Genomic DNA, 17,521 nt, shown 5'->3' on the forward strand with positions numbered 1-17,521 from the left:
AACACATCTTCCCTTTTTAAGAATGACTTCAGTGCCGTTCTTTTCTCAGAGAAAAGCTTAACTCCAAGTCTTCCAGAGTCGCGGTCAGAGCTGTTTCGAAAGAATGTAGTAGAAATGTGAAATTATTTTTGAATTTGGTGCCCTCTAGACTTAGAAAAGACAGAAATTTTATTTTTGTCTCATGGTGATGAAAGACTACAATTCCCAGAATGCTTCGCTGCCCTGTGTCGCCACTCCAAAAACCACCTACTGGATTACTGTGACTGAGTTGGAGAAGACTCTACAATTAAAAACTGAACGTGTCTGTTCAATATAATGAGTGAGTCACCGCACGAGTATCACAGCACTGAGCACTAACTGCAGGAGTGAGATAAATGAGCTGATGAGCTCTCGTGATGAGAGCTGAGGTAACCCTTTAACTATTAACCATTACCTACCCCATAATGTAAAATCAAGTTGTTTTATAGGGTTAAGGATTTGTTTAGATCATCGATTATACGAATCAAATACAATTTCAATGATTTTGTTGTCAGGGCAGAGATCATTATGTCCACATATTTTATTAAAATACGTATATGTTATCAAACCACAATACAAGCTTCACTCTCATGGTGTGAAACACTGTATCACTCTTACATCACATCAGCCGTTTCATCATTCTCAGAGGGCGGGCCATTTTTGCCAACACATTTAATAGCACTTGTCATCCTGACTTTGAACTTCCATGAATGTCTTTTGAAAGACCATGTATCTATCACATAATCACAGTAAGATAATGAGGAACACAAATTCAGATTTTGCAGCAGTTTTTAGATTTGTGTTTTAAAGCTTTGATGGTGGGAATCTCATACTTCACTTGACATCACCGCTGTAGCGGGGGAACAGTGTTTCTTCGGCTCATTTGCATGCCATTTTATCTGAACTACAAAACTTACTTTTTTGGTTTCTCTCTCAGTATCTGCCACTAATATGAAGAGACTCATCTGCAGGCCGGCTACATCACCTGTCAGCTAAATTATTCATGGGATCTGTTAAAGTGCACTTTTGAAGGGGCTTGTCAAGAGGCAGAGAGAAGTCAAAATGCCCTAATTAGAATTCAGTTACACCAACACAGGATGTGAACTCGATTGAAAATGTGCAGGAAATTGTCACATGAAATCGCACATCGAGAAAGAAACAATGATATGGTCAGGGAGTGCTAGTTCTCAAGTGAATCTGTGTTGGTGCATGTGTGTGTGTGTGTGTGTGTGTGTGTGTGTGTGTGTGTGTGTGTGTGTGTGTGTGTGTGTGTGTATTTGTGAGTCATATTCCAGGCCATGACTGAACTGGGCCATGTGAGAGGCCTTGGATCCAGATTCATCTTTTACTCTGTCTGTAAACACCAGTTTCATGATGCAACTTGAAACGGTACAAAGCATGGCAGACGCTGTGCTATATTTAAACCAATACCTCTTTAGCACCCTTGTTCTCTCTTGTAATGGGTTATATGAGGAGCAGTATGCACATCTATATGCTTAGTTGTTATGGTCGTAATATAATGACATGAGTTAATGACATGTTTAATTCATTAATTAGTTTATTTTGGATATAATAATTTAATTGAAAATGCATCAAAATGCAATTCATACAATTAATAAATTAAATAGTCATAAATTTTAATCTTGTTGAAAATGGTCTAAAAACATATGAAAGCACACGAATACAAAGCACACATTCCTTGGCATGTGTATTAAAAAGATAGCAGTGTATTATAGATTAATTTGCAATCAATTTAAAAAAATGTTGTCTTCTTGGGAACGGCAGCAAAATCCTCCATGTCCCAGACCCCATCTCCCATTGATAGGTTTGTATGTTTGTGAATCCTTTGCTCTACAGTGCTGTCATTGTTGTAATGGGTTTGCAGTGAGCTTGTGCGAGAGTTGAGCACAGTGTTTCCAGATGAATAACTGGGTCAGTTTAAAGACGATGCCGCTTATCGTCTCAGTTCATCACGAGTGCTCAAATGCTCAGCTTTTCAGCAACCAGCTTCAGCTGCAAGGAAGTGAGTGTTTGGTGGTATTTATCTTTCATGGATTTATTCAACTCTATAGCTGAATTCTGTTAAAGTTATGTGACCGGTGATGTCATCCATTCACATGGCCTATTCTTATTTTCAAGTGTCAATATTTTGAGTCAATGTCACCAACCTACCGCAGCACTCAGCACTGAAGGCCCTCGATTAGGCCAGTCTGAACACACACACACACACACACACACACACACACACACACACACACACACACACACACACACACACACAGAACAAGCACACTGTGCCCTCTTGTGGAAGAAGTCAACTATGAAGTCAAATGGAGGACATTTGCCTCGAAACAATGTGCTCCACCAACATCTTTGATCAAAAGCAACTCTTCTGAATGATGCTTGGAATCTCTTGCATTGGGGGAGGAGTGTTGGTTTCTACGGCCTCTGCTTATCTTGGGCTGCACAGCTCTTCTTCCTCCAGCTGCTACTCACTGGAACTCACTATCGCCCAGACAAAGAGGTCCAATTAAAAATGCATCAAGGTGTTTTCTCACTAGACAATGTGGGATATCAATCCAAATACAGGCTGCATGAAAATAATCAGCCTCTGGTCATCAATAATGGATGCAGTGATCCGGCTTCCTCGAGAGGTTTTGTATATTGCTTTGACAGGATAATGTTAAGCTAAGCCAACTGCTTTATGAACCTGAAAAGAAGGCCTGTGTAAAGCAGTATTAGTATTGTTGGTGGCCGCAGAGACAAAATGGTTCACCAACTGCTTTATGTGATCATTCTGTAATAGATGATGACTTTTTTTTTTGGTGGCAGTGTGATTTGCTTTACTTGTTTAATCGGCACTGTAAGAAGTTATTTGCTACCTTTCAAAAATTAGGGTTCAGATTCTTTTTTTGGATAGTCATTTAGCACATGCTCTGATCAAAAGTGACAGTAAAGATTTTTGCATATATACTTGGTGTTTTTTAAACTTTCTATTCATCAACAAATTCTAAAAAATTAAAAAATTAAATTAAACTTGCATAAGAAAATTTAAAAGAAAATGACCAGTCCCAACAGACACCAACTTTTTTTTGAGCACTTTGTAAGATTGCATATCCAGTTCATAATTTTGTCCACTTTTATAGGCACATATCCCGTTTCGTCCGATTAGTTGAGGATCAGGTAAATACACCGAATTTTTAAATACTGTATGTGATCATTTTTGAACATGACTTTAAATATGCGTTACATTTTAAAAACATCCCAAATAGTAAGAGCTTTGACACAACACTGCACAGCATCCATAGAGGATAATTACTAACATTAGGACAAATAGCACTTAATCAATTTGGTTAAATAATGCAAAGTGTGTCGTCTTAATTATATGCAAATGTGTCTATAGAACTTTATAAGAAATAACAGGAAAAGGTGAAAGAAAATGTTTTTGATTTCAATGGTAGGAGCTAAAATCACAACCATTATATCATAACAACTAACACAAGAAAAATGAATATTCTTCAATTTTGATATGAAAAAAAAACAGCTTTAGTGATCTGAACATGATCCATGTTTTGTCTTTATTTTGTGCACAAGCACACAATGAATAATTGTGCCTAATAATACTGAAAAACAGCTAATCATTGGTGCAGAACCTGTCCTTGTGTGTAGAATTACTTCTCAAATAGACCCCTGCCACTGACCTCATGAGGTGAGCCAGTATAGTTCTCCACTGTTGGATACACAAACACCCTGTCTGGCAGCTGCAGTTTCCAGTCTTTAATGTTTGAGATGTCCAATCTCCGGCCAATAGCCCTTTGCACCTTAAGGGTCAAAGAGGCCATTCACTGTACACCACACAAAAAGAGACTTTTCCATTCACCTCGAAACTTATCCTCGGCCAGTGACAGGACTTGTTCTATTTCCAGTTTGAGAGTGTTCTTTGACATGCTTTTCAGGACAGGTTTGATCATGTGCGTTACTTAATCAGTACAGTATGAGAGGTTGTGTTCTATTGGTAATACAGTCACAGCTTAAATTGTTAGCTTGGCCTAAGATACCTGGTTTTTGTAAACGTTTACTTCTGTAAGAGGATACATTCTTTATTAAAATATTATTTAATACAGCAATTTCATAAGGTGCCAAATATGTACACAGTAACAGTGTTATCTAGGCGTGGCGGCCAGGGGGTGAACATTTTCACCAAGTACCACATGCTTCTGGATCAACATCTTTGTTGTTTCTGGATCAACATTCCAATCAACCAATCAGATTTGAAGGACCAGTTTAGGCTAGTGTGTCATTCTACATCAGTGTTATTCACCTATAATCATAATTTCCCTTTGTGTTTAAAGATTAGTTTTAGGTAGGGTTAGGTTTAGGGGTAAGGAATAGGGTTGGGGTTGAATTTTCAAATGATAATGTTGTTCCAGGATCAACAAAAAATGATGATGCAGGATCATCACAGTGACATGTGCAGTGACCATGTGCAGTGATATAGTGAACATGTTTCAAGTCATAGCTCTCGTAAACTGTGTATTTTAGCATAGCTGGAATGCTCTATTGTCCAGTCAGAAGCCAGCACAGAAACAATTTGTTTTATAAGATATTAGCTACATTTATTGAAATAAGAGACATTTTCATTTTTATTGTTCATGCTTATTGTAAACACTATATACTGTTCATTATTTTCAGTATGGAAACTGGCAGACTGTAGAGTGGATTAGAGATCTGAAACAAGAAGTTGTTTTAGAAGTGACCTCATTTAGTAGACTCAATAAGAAACGGCAGTATAAATCTCATCATATTGCATTTTTTTTTCTTTCTCTATTTTTGCTGTGCAGGGATTTTAAACTAATATGGTAGTCTGCCAAAAATCTACTTACTGGGTACTCCGCATCTCTGCTCTTGAATCACAAGTGTTGTGCAATTCTGCATTTTCTTTGCTTTGCAGTTCAGATGCTACATTTCAGACATAAGTATGTGGTTCTGAAACCATGTTCATAAATACCAGTTATTTATTTATATATATATATATATATATATATATATATATATATATATATATATATATATATATATATATATTAGTGCTGCAACGACGCGTCGACGTCATCGATGACGTCGACTACGGAAATACGTCGACGTTCGTGAAATGCGTCGACGCGTCGTGTCAGACGTTCATCTCGCTTCTGCTCCTGGTCCTGGTTCTATCACAAAAACCTAGACCGCGAATATCAAAAGTATGGGAATACTTTAAACAGAGGCCAAACAGTGTTTCCCACACATAGACTAATTTGTGGCGGACCGCCACATAATCAATAACGGCCGCCACATTCGTCATTCATTCATTTTTACGCTATTTAAAAGAAGCACGCATATTCGTTTAGCTGCATTTCCTTAAATTCTCTCTCCGCCCTTTTGCGCGTCTCTTACTCACTCACACACACACGCGTTGCATTCGACCGTAAAACAAGTTTTATTGCATTTTGGCGCATTTAGTATGACATAGCTTTTTAAACCAGAGCAGTTGAATAACAGAGTTGCGACACGCCTTCATCACGCGGCAGCGCGCGGTCACGACGCTCATATAATTCTAAACAAGCCAGCGCGGTGTCAATCAATACAGACAGTGTTTCCCAACCGGGATCCCGAGCAAAAGTTGCGGGGATGCACTTACACTTCGGTTCATCTCGCATCTGATGACGCATCTTTAATATGGGTTGTAACTTGAAAATAATGCTGTAGCCTATGTATGTTTCTGTCGATGGATACACGTGCTGACTCCTCAGGTATGCACTACAACAACAGCGATAATAAAAGAAAAACGTGGGCAAAACGGTCTCTCTTTGTAAACTTTATAAAACGCATGCGAGTGCTGCTGTACGGAGATACCCCTCGCTGCAGACTGTAGCGCGCTGACGTCACGAATATACGTCACGTATATTACGTATCGCATATCTTTAAAACGCATGCGCCATAACGTGGTGACAGCGCATGCGTGTACTATTTGCGTTATGCGGTGATGTCACGTGTTTTGATTTCTTGTTTGACGTCCCACGTCTTTAAAATGCATGAGAAAACTTGACATAATAGGTTGATAAAATGTTAAAAACGCTAAAGTAATAATAAAAAAACAGCAAAACGGAGTACACATATCCTTGGTTTTGACCATGCCATCTGATATAATTATAAGGAATTACAAAGTATACTCTGTAATGGCTGTGTATTTTATTTAAACTAAGTGTAGTTTAGATTACAACTCTTTATTGTCCACGCCGGTGGAAATTCATCTTTAGCCTCACAAAAATTATTAATTTGAATTCCCAATTCAATACAGCAAACACACAAAGAAACTTGCAAGAATTACATGCCCCATGCATTACAAACGTATAAACTAATTACGCTAAGACCATAAATAAAATAATATCACTAAATAAATAAATAACCACCCTTAATATTATTATGTACATAGATCATTAATTGTATAAAATAATGGCAGATGGTATAAATGTATTATTTTCACATTAAGTTGTAGCCTACATCTTCTTCTGCTGTTCTTCTTTATTTTTGTGTATTATATTTTTTTGGACAGTTTCTCTGACAATACGGCATGTAAAACATTTATGCCAATAAAGTAGTTTGATGTTAAACTGACTACATACAGTACATTTTCAGTGTCTATGTCTATATCCCAAATTATAACTCATAAGAGTGACAACTTTCTTTTATTTCAAAGCAAAGCAGACATCGCTTTTATCATTATAATTACAGAATTATGTACACATACAGATTATCATACACACATATACAAAGTACAAACATTATCATTTTTTATATCGCATACACACAAAACAATCCATTCAAATCTACTCAGCCTGAAATTTCCCTCCATCATTAAAAAAAAACATTCAACCCGAGCAATAGCCCCATCCTCGTTATCTGGATGAAATCACCTCAGGACTCGCCATCCGCCGTCAGGAGCAGACCCGGGTGGGCAGTCCTTGGAGAGTGCAGTGCAAGCACAGTGTCAATGAGCAGGGCACCCCAAACTCTTGTTTGTGTTCTGTGGAAAATGCACACCAGTTCTAGACACCTAATTTAGATAAAATATAGCACAAACAAAGTTGAATAATTTTGAAGAAAGGCATTAACATGGTACAGGATTATACCAGGACAATATTTTAAAATGCATTATTGGAAGAAGTTAGATAAAGATATGCTTGAGTGTTATTGGCTTTGTCTGTAAAGTACCTAAGAGACTTATTTCATTAAGAATAAAAACAAGATAAAAAAAATCTCAAGACAAACTTTAGATTGAGAAAGCCTAGCCTGAAATTTTGAAATAGTTTCAATAGCTATGAAGTTTGAAGATTCATTAGTTCAAAGTAGTTTATAAACTGAGTTTACAGTCTATCAGAAACAAAAACATGATAAATAGATAGACACAGACAGACATAACAGACAAACAATATATATATATATATATATATATATATATATATATATATATATATATATATATATATATATATATATATATATATATATATATATATATATATAGACAGACATTACAGACTGACACATTACAGACTGGCATGACATGCAGACAGACACATTACAGACTGGCATGACATGCAGACAGACAGACATTACAGATAGACACATTACAGACTGGCATGACATGCAGACAGACAGACACATTACAGACTGGCATGACATGCAGACAGACAGACACATTACAGACTGGCATGACATGCAGGCAGACAGACACATTACAGACTGGCATGACATGCAGACAGACATACACATTACAGACTGGCATGACATGCAGACAGACATACATTACAGACAGACACATTACAGACTGGCATGACATACAGACAGACACATTACAGACAGACATGCAGACAAACAGACAGACACATTACAGACTGGCATGACATGCAGACAGACAGACACATTACAGACTGGCATGACATGCAGGCAGACAGACACATTACAGACTGGCATGACATGCAGACAGACACATTACAGACAGACATGCAGACAAACAGACAGACACATTACAGATTGGCATGACATGCAGACAGACAGACAGATATTTGATTTGTTTTCAACATAAATTCCCATAATTTTATTAATTCTTTTGAGACTCCAATTTACATTTGCATTCCATGTAAATGCATCTCTGTTTAAAGATGTTTAAATATCTATTTGGAAAAACAAGACAAAAATTAGGATTTTTATTTTATTTTATTTTTGCAATGCATGCAACAATCAATTACATGACTTCCTTAATTTAAGTCTTTCTGCTCTATTTTAAGACATCTTCAAAGCATTAATTTGTTTAGAGGCACACATGTTAAACATTAATAAATTAAACATTTATGACGCTCTATATAGCATCCCTAACAATTAAAAGCTGTTAACACAAACACACAATTGTTAAAAACAACATAAATACACTGCTTATTGACTTACTGCCATGGAATCCATACCTTTCGAGCGAACGCTAACATCATCCTCAGGTGATTGAAGTTGAAAATGAATGTACGCGCATGCGCGAATACACAAAAGTGACATCATCGGCGCGCATGCGTATTAAATACAGACGAAACGTCACTTTGCGCATGCGCGCTAACACATTCGTGACGCAATATTCGTGACGTCACCGCGCTACAGTCTGCAGCGAGGAGTATTTGGCTGTACGTCCGAATATGAGCAGTCATTTTCACTGTCATCACCCCCGTGTAGCCAGGAGACTCGAATGAGAAGATCTGTCTCTGTGCACTCGTCCCAAAGCGCGCAAATATTGAGTTATCTTTCAAATCCTGTGCTTAAACGGACAAACTCACAAAAAGTATGTCAAAATGTCATAGCCTACTCTATTCCTTAAGTGAACTTTATACAGAAAATACGACGACTATCCTTGGGTCTTAAAGGGGCAGTAGCATTCACTGCTGTCTGTTTAATGTCAAACAAAAGATAAAGACATCACTCACTGCTCCTGACTGAAAAGCTTTTGTAAGTTTAATAAGGATTATTTTTTTTAATTTTAAACAGTTAAATGTGTGGTTATTTTACTTTTGATTACTTAATTCCATTTCTCTACCTAAAAACTAATGTTAGACCTACCTGAAAATCCTGAAAAGCATTGTTTATTTTATTCTCATCTTTGCTCAATAGTATTTATTTGTGCTGCTGCTTCTATTTAAGTTATCTGTTCTTATTTTCTTTATTTTCATTTGACAGTAGTCCTTTTTCCCCTGAACATAGCAAATACCGAACTGTACTGAAACGTGAACCTAAAACCGTGATACAAAGTGAACTGTGAGCAGTCTGTACTGTTACACCTTTAGCGTAATTTATGTGAGGGGGTGCCACAGAATTGTGAAAAATTTCAAAGGGTAAAAAAATTAATCGTTAGATTAGTCGACTAATCGAAAAAATAATCGTTAGATTAGTCGACAGAAAAAATAATCGTTAGTTGCAGCTCTATTATATATATATATATATATATATATATATATATATATATATATATATATATATATATATATATATATATATATATATAATATCACATCAGCATAGATTAATTTTACAAATGGTGACATTATCCCCGGCAGTTAATGTTTTTATAGAGCAGCTACGGTATTATATGGTTATGGTTTGGGGCAGTGGTGGCCTAATGGTTAGAGAATCGGACTCAAAGTTTGCGGTCTCAGTACCGACAGGAAATGTAGGTGGGGGGACTGAAAGCACCTCAATTGAACATGCCTGAAGCATGCCTGGAGCTCTTCCACTCATTACCCACAACTGAGGTACCCTTGAGCAAGGCACCTAACCCCCAGTTGCCCCCTGGGCATCGCTGCAAAAATGTCTGTCCACTACTTCGGGTGTGTGTTCACGATGTGTGTGTTCAATACTCAGTTATTTTTGTATGCACTTGGATGGTTGAAATGCAGAGCACAAATTCCAACTATGGGTCACCAACCATACTTGGCTACGTGTCACTTTCGCTTTTTAGTGCACAGTTAAACATGGTAATTGTTTTGTAAGAGATCTTCATAAATCTTCTGATTTATGTTTGTGCATGACAGATTTTCTCCTTTTTTCTTTGATTATCTCATATTGCTCTTTCCCACTTGGGAAGCTGCGTGGTTGACACGCAGTCTGAGAGTAAACACACTTGTCTTGCGCTTTTGCTGGGTGTATATGCATGTGTACTACTCCACCACACACCATAACATAGCAGCCATCCGATAGCAGCGGTCTCAGTTTCACCTGATATGGTGATAGCGTATACCTCACATGCAGCGGCCCAGAAAAGATCAAATGATTTGACCTCAGGAGCTTTGTGCTCCCCACACCCTTCTGATGTACTCTACGCCCGTCTGCTAGCACATTTTGAGTATCTACAGTAAGTGTAAGCCTGTGATTTGCATATTTACATTTCCAGGCTATTGACTTTATTTACTTTTCTACAATTAAAAAGCTGTTTAGTGATTGTCAAACACGACTGAATGAATTTATGATGCACTTTATTTATTTTTTATGTAAAAAATGCAGGTTATAAACATTTTGGGTTTCTTTTCACAATGTTCTTAGCACCATTTTACAGAGCCTCTAAAAGGACCTTTGCAAACAGACTTTCGTGTGCATGGGAAACCATTGTACTTAGCATGTAGTACAGTGCGTCCCTTTTGCTGTGTGGTTTCTTAGCTGACACAGAGTATGCGTTAAATAAGACCTAAGGCCTTAAAATATGACATGCTGCCCTAATGAAAGCCAGATTTAAAAAAAATGTTGTACAGTACCAGTCTTTTGTATAGAACTTGGTACCAGTAACAGTCCCAGTCTTTTGTATAGAACCCTTGAACTTGGCACATTGGACAATGCACTCAGCACAATTTTGCCATCAGCCCAATTCATGTCACGGTTCCTCTGCCGCCACAGAGGATAGGTTAAATTGTACATTAGTCCTTTATATTAGAGGTACTACCCTAAGGAAAATCCAATTTTGAGCAAATAGATGCCTGCATCCATGCTCTCATTTTATTCTTAGTGAAATGGTAGTGACAGGAAGAGGAAATAGTTTATAGTATATATAAAACTAAAAATTGTAATGCTTTAAGTCCGAAAAACATTCCTCTGTGCATCTAAATAGTTTCCAGAGGGGACAAAAAAAACACACACACAAATGACTGTACTATATAATATGAAATATAAAGCTGAATATAATGCTGTACGAACCATTTATATTAAATATGTTTTTTTGTTGTTCTCATAAATGTATTCAACAATTGACATACTGGGCTTTAAGATCACTTACAGTTTTATGACATTTTCTGTTTATTACGTCTCATTCACATGTGTAAAATGGGCAGAAATGAGTTGTGCTCATTGTTGAACAGCTCCAGGATTAATATGTTCTCTGTAAGTGGCACTGTTCTCAGTGGACCTTCACTAATGATATCCTTTCCCTTTCTCTCTCCCCCTTTAGGTGGTGTTGGTCTTTGCACTCAGCATCGGAGCTCTGGGAATATACTTCATAGATTCTTCGGAGTGAGTACTATTCTGAATTAACAACTCTCGCCTGAATTATGTATGAGTCAAAAGCCTTAAACACAGATTAAATAATGAGATCTTAGAAATTAATAATTTTCTTTGCCTAATTTTGCTAAAGGAACTTTTCATGAATGACACATAATAAAGCTTGAATCTCTGCGATAGGGTCAAAATTCAACAAAGGGATGGTTTACCATCAGAAAAAGATCTTCAGGAGGCAAAAATAAAGATTAAATGTAAACTATTTTATTTGATGTTTGCATATGTGAGGTATGTGAGGCTTTCCAGTATTAAACATTAAATAAACATAAACATGTAAAATAATACAATTTAAAGTAAAACAATATACAATATGTAACTGTTGGAGATTTAGCTTTAGCCCTAATAAATTAAGATGATAGTAGGAGCTATCTAATTTGGGAACAAATGTTGATTTGTAAACAAAAACCACTAAAGAAATTGTTTAGTTTAAAAAAAAAAAATCCTTACAATAATGTTGATAATCAGGTTGAACGGTTGAGCTTGAAGAATGCAGTAAATACTACAGGTTGTTTTAAAATGGGTACTCCTGAAAGTCATGCATAAACCTCCAATAGTTTATCATCATGAGTAAAAGACATGGATGGTAGCAGGGCACACTATAGTGTTAAGGTACTATTTTCCCATATAGATAATGATACAATATTAATTAACTCTACATTCATTGGTACTGTTAAGGGTACCATTATATAATTCAGGGTTTTGTTCTCTTTCTTCTGTGATGTTGGAGTTTAAAGACTCAGTGTGGTGGGATTATTTTGTCAATGAAAGCCAAGCAGCCTGCAGTTTCCATGGTTACATTAGCAGAGCATCTCTGCCATCCACCCTTCTCTACTAAGCTCCCTAGAGAAAGGTGTGCTGTTAGCTGTTGCTTAGGCAACCAGGTATCATAGTTTTCCTTTTCATCAAAGTATTTACAAATTCACCGACCAATCTATGCATACATTTACATCAGTGGTTGTAAAATAATTGAAACCGAATCGATGTGAATAGCAGTGAGTGTGATAGCAGATTTGAGATTCAGATTGCTGTATTAATAATAATATTAATAATAATAACAATAATAATAATAATAATAATACATTTTATTTATGAAGCACTTTACATTTTAAAGAAAATCTCAAAGTGTTATGGCGTGGCATATAAAAAGCTAACACGTGCTGTTTAAATCGAAGCTAATCGTTTAAATGAGCATGTGTATGGTCTTGCATATAAAGTCTTGCATACAGCCTGTGCCTAGACTGACACAGCATGCTGAAGCATGATGGGAGATTTTAATCCCTATAATGCGCGGATAAGGATGGTAAAGGACGCGGAGGGAGGGGCAAGCCCCACTGTGTTTATGCATCATTCAGAAAAACCCTGATCTGGCTCGTCATTTACAATGCATGTTTTCATATTACAGCTTAGAGTCAGCAGCTTCCTCATTTGAGTGCATATGTGAGACAGACGATAAACAGATTTAGATGAGGTGAATTCAGGATTCCTACAGGATTCTGTTTTTACATTTTTTGCAAACCCTCATAATTTTGTTGGGCCTCATTGTTAGCTAAACAATAAACAATGCTACATTTTTTTTTTTATTTAAAATTATTTACTGCTGCAAATATATTGATTTAACAAAACTTTCATATAAACAGAGGGTTTTACAATACTTACAAAGCCTTTTTTTAATTTATTTTTTAAAAGTTGTTGGACATGACAGAGAGAAATCTCTTGCTTCTCAGTAATCTTGTCCATTAACAGGGCTGGCACATGTTTATATGTGAACTGGGCAGCAAGAATGAAATAGATTAATTCATTAATTTAATTTATTGAATTATCCTGTTTTGTTTTTATTCACTTCCACAAACAAGTTATCACTTCATTAGTTATTCTATATCTAAGTGAATTTTACTTCATTCTACAGTGCCTTGCGAAAGTATTCAGGCCTCTTGAACTTTGCGACCTTTTGCCACATTTCATGCTTCAAACATAAAGATATAAAACTTTAATTTTTTTGTGAAGAATCAACAACAAGTGGGACACAATCATGAAGTGGAATGAAATGTATTGGATATTTCAAACTTTTTTAACAAATCAAAAACTGAAATATTGTGTGTGCAAAATGATTCGGCCCCTTTACTTTCAGTGCAACAAACTCTCTCCAGAAGTTCAGTGAGGATCTCTGAATGATCCAATGTTGACCTAAATGACTAATGATGATAAATAGAATCCACCTGTGTGTAATCAAGTCTCTGTATAAATGCACCTGCACTGTGATAGGCTCAGAGGTCCGTTTAAAGCGCAGAGAGCATCATGAAGAACAAGGAACACCCCAGGCAGGTCCGAGATACTGTTGTGGAGAAGTTTAAAGCCAGATTTGGATAAAAAAAAGATTTCCCAAGCTTTAAACATCCCAAGGAGCACCGTGCAAGCGATAATATTGAAATGGAAGGAGTATCAGACCACTGCAAATCTACCAAGACCTGGCCGTCCCTCTAAACTTTCAGCTCATACAAGGAGAAGACTGATCAGAGATGCAGCCGAGAGGCCCATGATCACTCTGGATGAACTGCAGAGATCTACAGCTGAGGTGGGAGACTCTGTCCATAGGACAACAGTCAGTCGTATACTGCACAAATCTGGCCTTTATGGAAGAGTGGCAAGAAGAAAGCCATTTCTTAAAATATCCATAAAAAGTGTCGTTTAAAGTTTGCCACAAGCCACCTGGGAGACGCACCAAACATGTGGAAGAAGGTGCTCTGGTCAGATGAAACCAAAATTGAACTTTTTGGCAACAATGCAAAACGTTATGTTTGGCGTAAAAGCAGCACAGCTCATCACCCTGAACACACCATCCCCACTGTCAAACATGGTGGTGGCAGCATTGGGGTTTGGGCCTGCTTTTCTTCAACATGGACAGGGAAGATGGTTAAAAGTGATGGGAAGATGGATGGAGCCAAATACAGGACCATTCTGGAAGAAAACCTGATGGAGTCTGCAAAAGACCTGAGACTGGGACGGAGATTTTTCTTCCAACAAGACAATGATCCAAAACTTAAAGCAAAATCTACAATGGAATGGTTCAAAAATAAACATATCCAGGTGTTAGAATGGCCAAGTCAAAGTCCAGACCTGAATCCAATCGAGAATCTGTGGAAAGAACTGAAAACTGCTGTTCACAAACACTCTCCATCCAACCCCACTGAGCTCGAGCTGTTCTGCAAGGAGGAATGGGCAAAAATTCTCTCGATGTGCAAAACGGACAGAGACATACCCCAAGCGACTTACAGCTGTAATCGCAGCAAAAGGTGGCGCTACAAAGTATTAACTTAAGGGGGCCGAATAATTTTGCACGCCCAATTTTTCAGTTTTTGATTTGAAAAAAGTTTGAAATATCCAATAAATTTCATTCCACTTCATGATTGTGTCCCACTTGTTGTTGATTCTTCACAAAAAATAACAGTTTTATATAATTTTGTTTGAAGCCTGATATTGTGGCAAAAGGTCGCAAAGTTCAAGGGGGCCGAATACTTTCGCAAAGCACTGTACCTAGTAGCCTAACACACATGCCCCATCCGATCTCACACTCTTAGAGCGCCATTGTTCTACATGCAAAACACCCTGTTGTACATCCAAAAATGTAATTAAAACGAATAAAACTATCTGAACATGAATACAAAAGATGCCAGCTTTTACTGCTGGTGATAGCTAATGACTTTATCCCGAAGTGCACTTCTGAAAGGTATGCTTATGTACACGGGTGGGCAAAATTATTAGAACACCTGACAGATCTGAAAATATTGACCTTTTTTGCCTCCAAAACATGATTTAATTTCATAATGTTCATTAAAACATGCAGATGGTTGCTCTGACCATCAAATATCAGATGAAATGAGTCTTACTGTTTTTATCCACTTTTAAATTATTTGGTATATTTGGTATGTCCACCTTTCGCAACAATTACAGCAGCATATCTCTATGGCATAATGTCAATATTTCCTTTGAGAACTTCAACACTAATGTTATCCTATGCCTTCTGCAACTGAAGCCAAAGGCTTTCCTTTGAATGTACAATAGATCTGTCCAGTTTATTTTCCAACTCGCCCCAAATGTGCTCGATGGGAGTGAGGTCTGGCCTTTAAGGGGCCAGTCCATCATTTTTAATGTTCCAGCAGATTCTGTCTCAGGTAGATCCGGCAATAGTTAGGGTATTGGATTTCATCTTGGAAAATAAATCCAGGCCCAATAAGACAACTCCCAGATGCCAAGTGTTCTAACAATTTTGGCCACTACTGCATGTGTGTGAGGGAGAAGTAGGGGAGACATGTCTCACCTTATTACGTGCATCATTTTACATATGATACATAGTAATATTTATTATGTTTATAACCAATACGAAGAGATGTGCAGAATGAAAAAAAATATCTAAGAAAATATATCTGAAAACATGTTTTATGTTTTTATTTTAGTGCAATTTTATCAATTAAAAAATCTCCATTTATTTCTTTTTCACATGCATCTCAAAGATTGTGTTTAACTGTGAGTGTAAAGTGGGGGCGGCGCAACAGTTTTTTGCCTACAGCAGCAGTTCAGCTTGTGCCAGCCCTGTCCATGGATTCCTCTGTAAACACTCCCACTGATTTTTCTGCATAAACACAAGCCCTGTCCACACTGTAAAATTTTTTGGTTGGTTTTTGTTGGTTTAACTTAAAAAAGTAAGTAACCTAGTTTCCTTAATTTTGAGTTTTTTGAAATTAAAAATTTGAGTTGGTACAATGAAGGAAATGTGTTTAATAAATAGAAACTCAAAATATTTTTATATCTGAACCACATAAAAAAAATTGATAAATCATGTTTCACTGCGTCGTCAGAAATAAAACACACACAATTACCCAATATGCTTACAAGATCTTTTAATAATATTTTAATAAAGATTGTCGAATCTCAAAAAATTGTTATTGTATTAACTAAAATATTTAATTTCAATGAACTCAAAATTTTAAGGCAACCAGGTAACTTTTTTTCTAAGTAATTTTTTACAGTGCACACCTGGAGAGATTAAACTGTTCTGTACGATTCATATGTAACCACATACATGGATATAATAAAACGTTGCATGAAAAGCAGCTGTCTGCTGAGTTTGATTCATAGATTAATACTAATTACCTATTGGCACTGCTTTAGTTCAAATTAAAACATTTACACAGCATAATGTTTATTATAATTTTTATTTATTTTTTATTTTTTAGACGTTTTAGAAATGCTTGGCAGTATGAGTGAGTTTAATTTGTAGATTGATAGACTTGGTTAATGCACTGAGCAGTAATAACAAATACTTTTTGGTGAATAGAAAACTAATTATTTGTAGAATTACAGTTATATCTTTTTTTTTTTTTTTTTTTTTTTGTCCAAATGTGCAGTCTATCAATAATATTAGAGCAACAACTCTAGGAACTTCACAGTATACAAAGACTAGCGAGGCGGTGTAAAAGATTATCCCACTTAGTGGCTTGATTGTGATTAATTTGACTCATTTGTTACATTCAAATGAGTTGACTGGCTCTAGCCGAGCAATTCTTTCAAAATTTTGCATGTTTGTTATTGCATGCAGCTAGCAGAGGGCCTCCCAAAAAATAAAACACATTTCTTCCATATTTCTGTAAAAAAAAAAAAAAAAAAAATTGGGGGAAAATGGAAAAAAATCATATATTTGAACCTTTTTACATCAACCTCCTGCCACCTGGTTGAGGACTACCGCTCTATACTGTTTTGTGTGAATTTCTGGCTCTTCAGTTTGGCAAACTGACTGACAGCCCAGTCTAAGCTGTTCTGTCACATCTATTGTCCATGGTCTCAGTCATGGGACTTTTGCAGACACACAATGTCCTGAATTCACTAGCAATAC

General features: G+C 36.6%; 1 protein-coding gene and 1 long non-coding RNA gene across 26 annotated transcripts in view; one reads left to right on the forward strand and one right to left on the reverse strand.

Moving 5' to 3' along the window:
- The window catches only part of kcnma1a (potassium large conductance calcium-activated channel, subfamily M, alpha member 1a), a 235,492-nt gene that overhangs the window by 113,530 nt on the left and 104,441 nt on the right, over positions 1-17,521 (forward strand). For all 25 annotated transcript variants that reach the window (XM_067422357.1, XM_067422366.1, XM_067422361.1 and 22 more), the window contains exon 3: positions 11,528-11,589. In XM_067422357.1, the coding sequence (XP_067278458.1) occupies positions 11,528-11,589 (62 nt within the window). The remainder of the gene's footprint in view (positions 1-11,527; positions 11,590-17,521) is intronic.
- LOC137045172 (uncharacterized) lies at positions 6,730-8,637 on the reverse strand. Its single transcript, XR_010898712.1, has 2 exons — positions 8,503-8,637; positions 6,730-7,111 (listed from the first exon to the last, which is right to left on the reverse strand). It is a non-coding gene; the product is annotated as an uncharacterized lncRNA (long non-coding RNA).

Source organism: Pseudorasbora parva, chromosome 17, assembly GCF_024679245.1.
Source record: "Pseudorasbora parva isolate DD20220531a chromosome 17, ASM2467924v1, whole genome shotgun sequence".
Taxonomy (NCBI): Eukaryota; Metazoa; Chordata; class Actinopteri; order Cypriniformes; family Gobionidae; genus Pseudorasbora; species Pseudorasbora parva.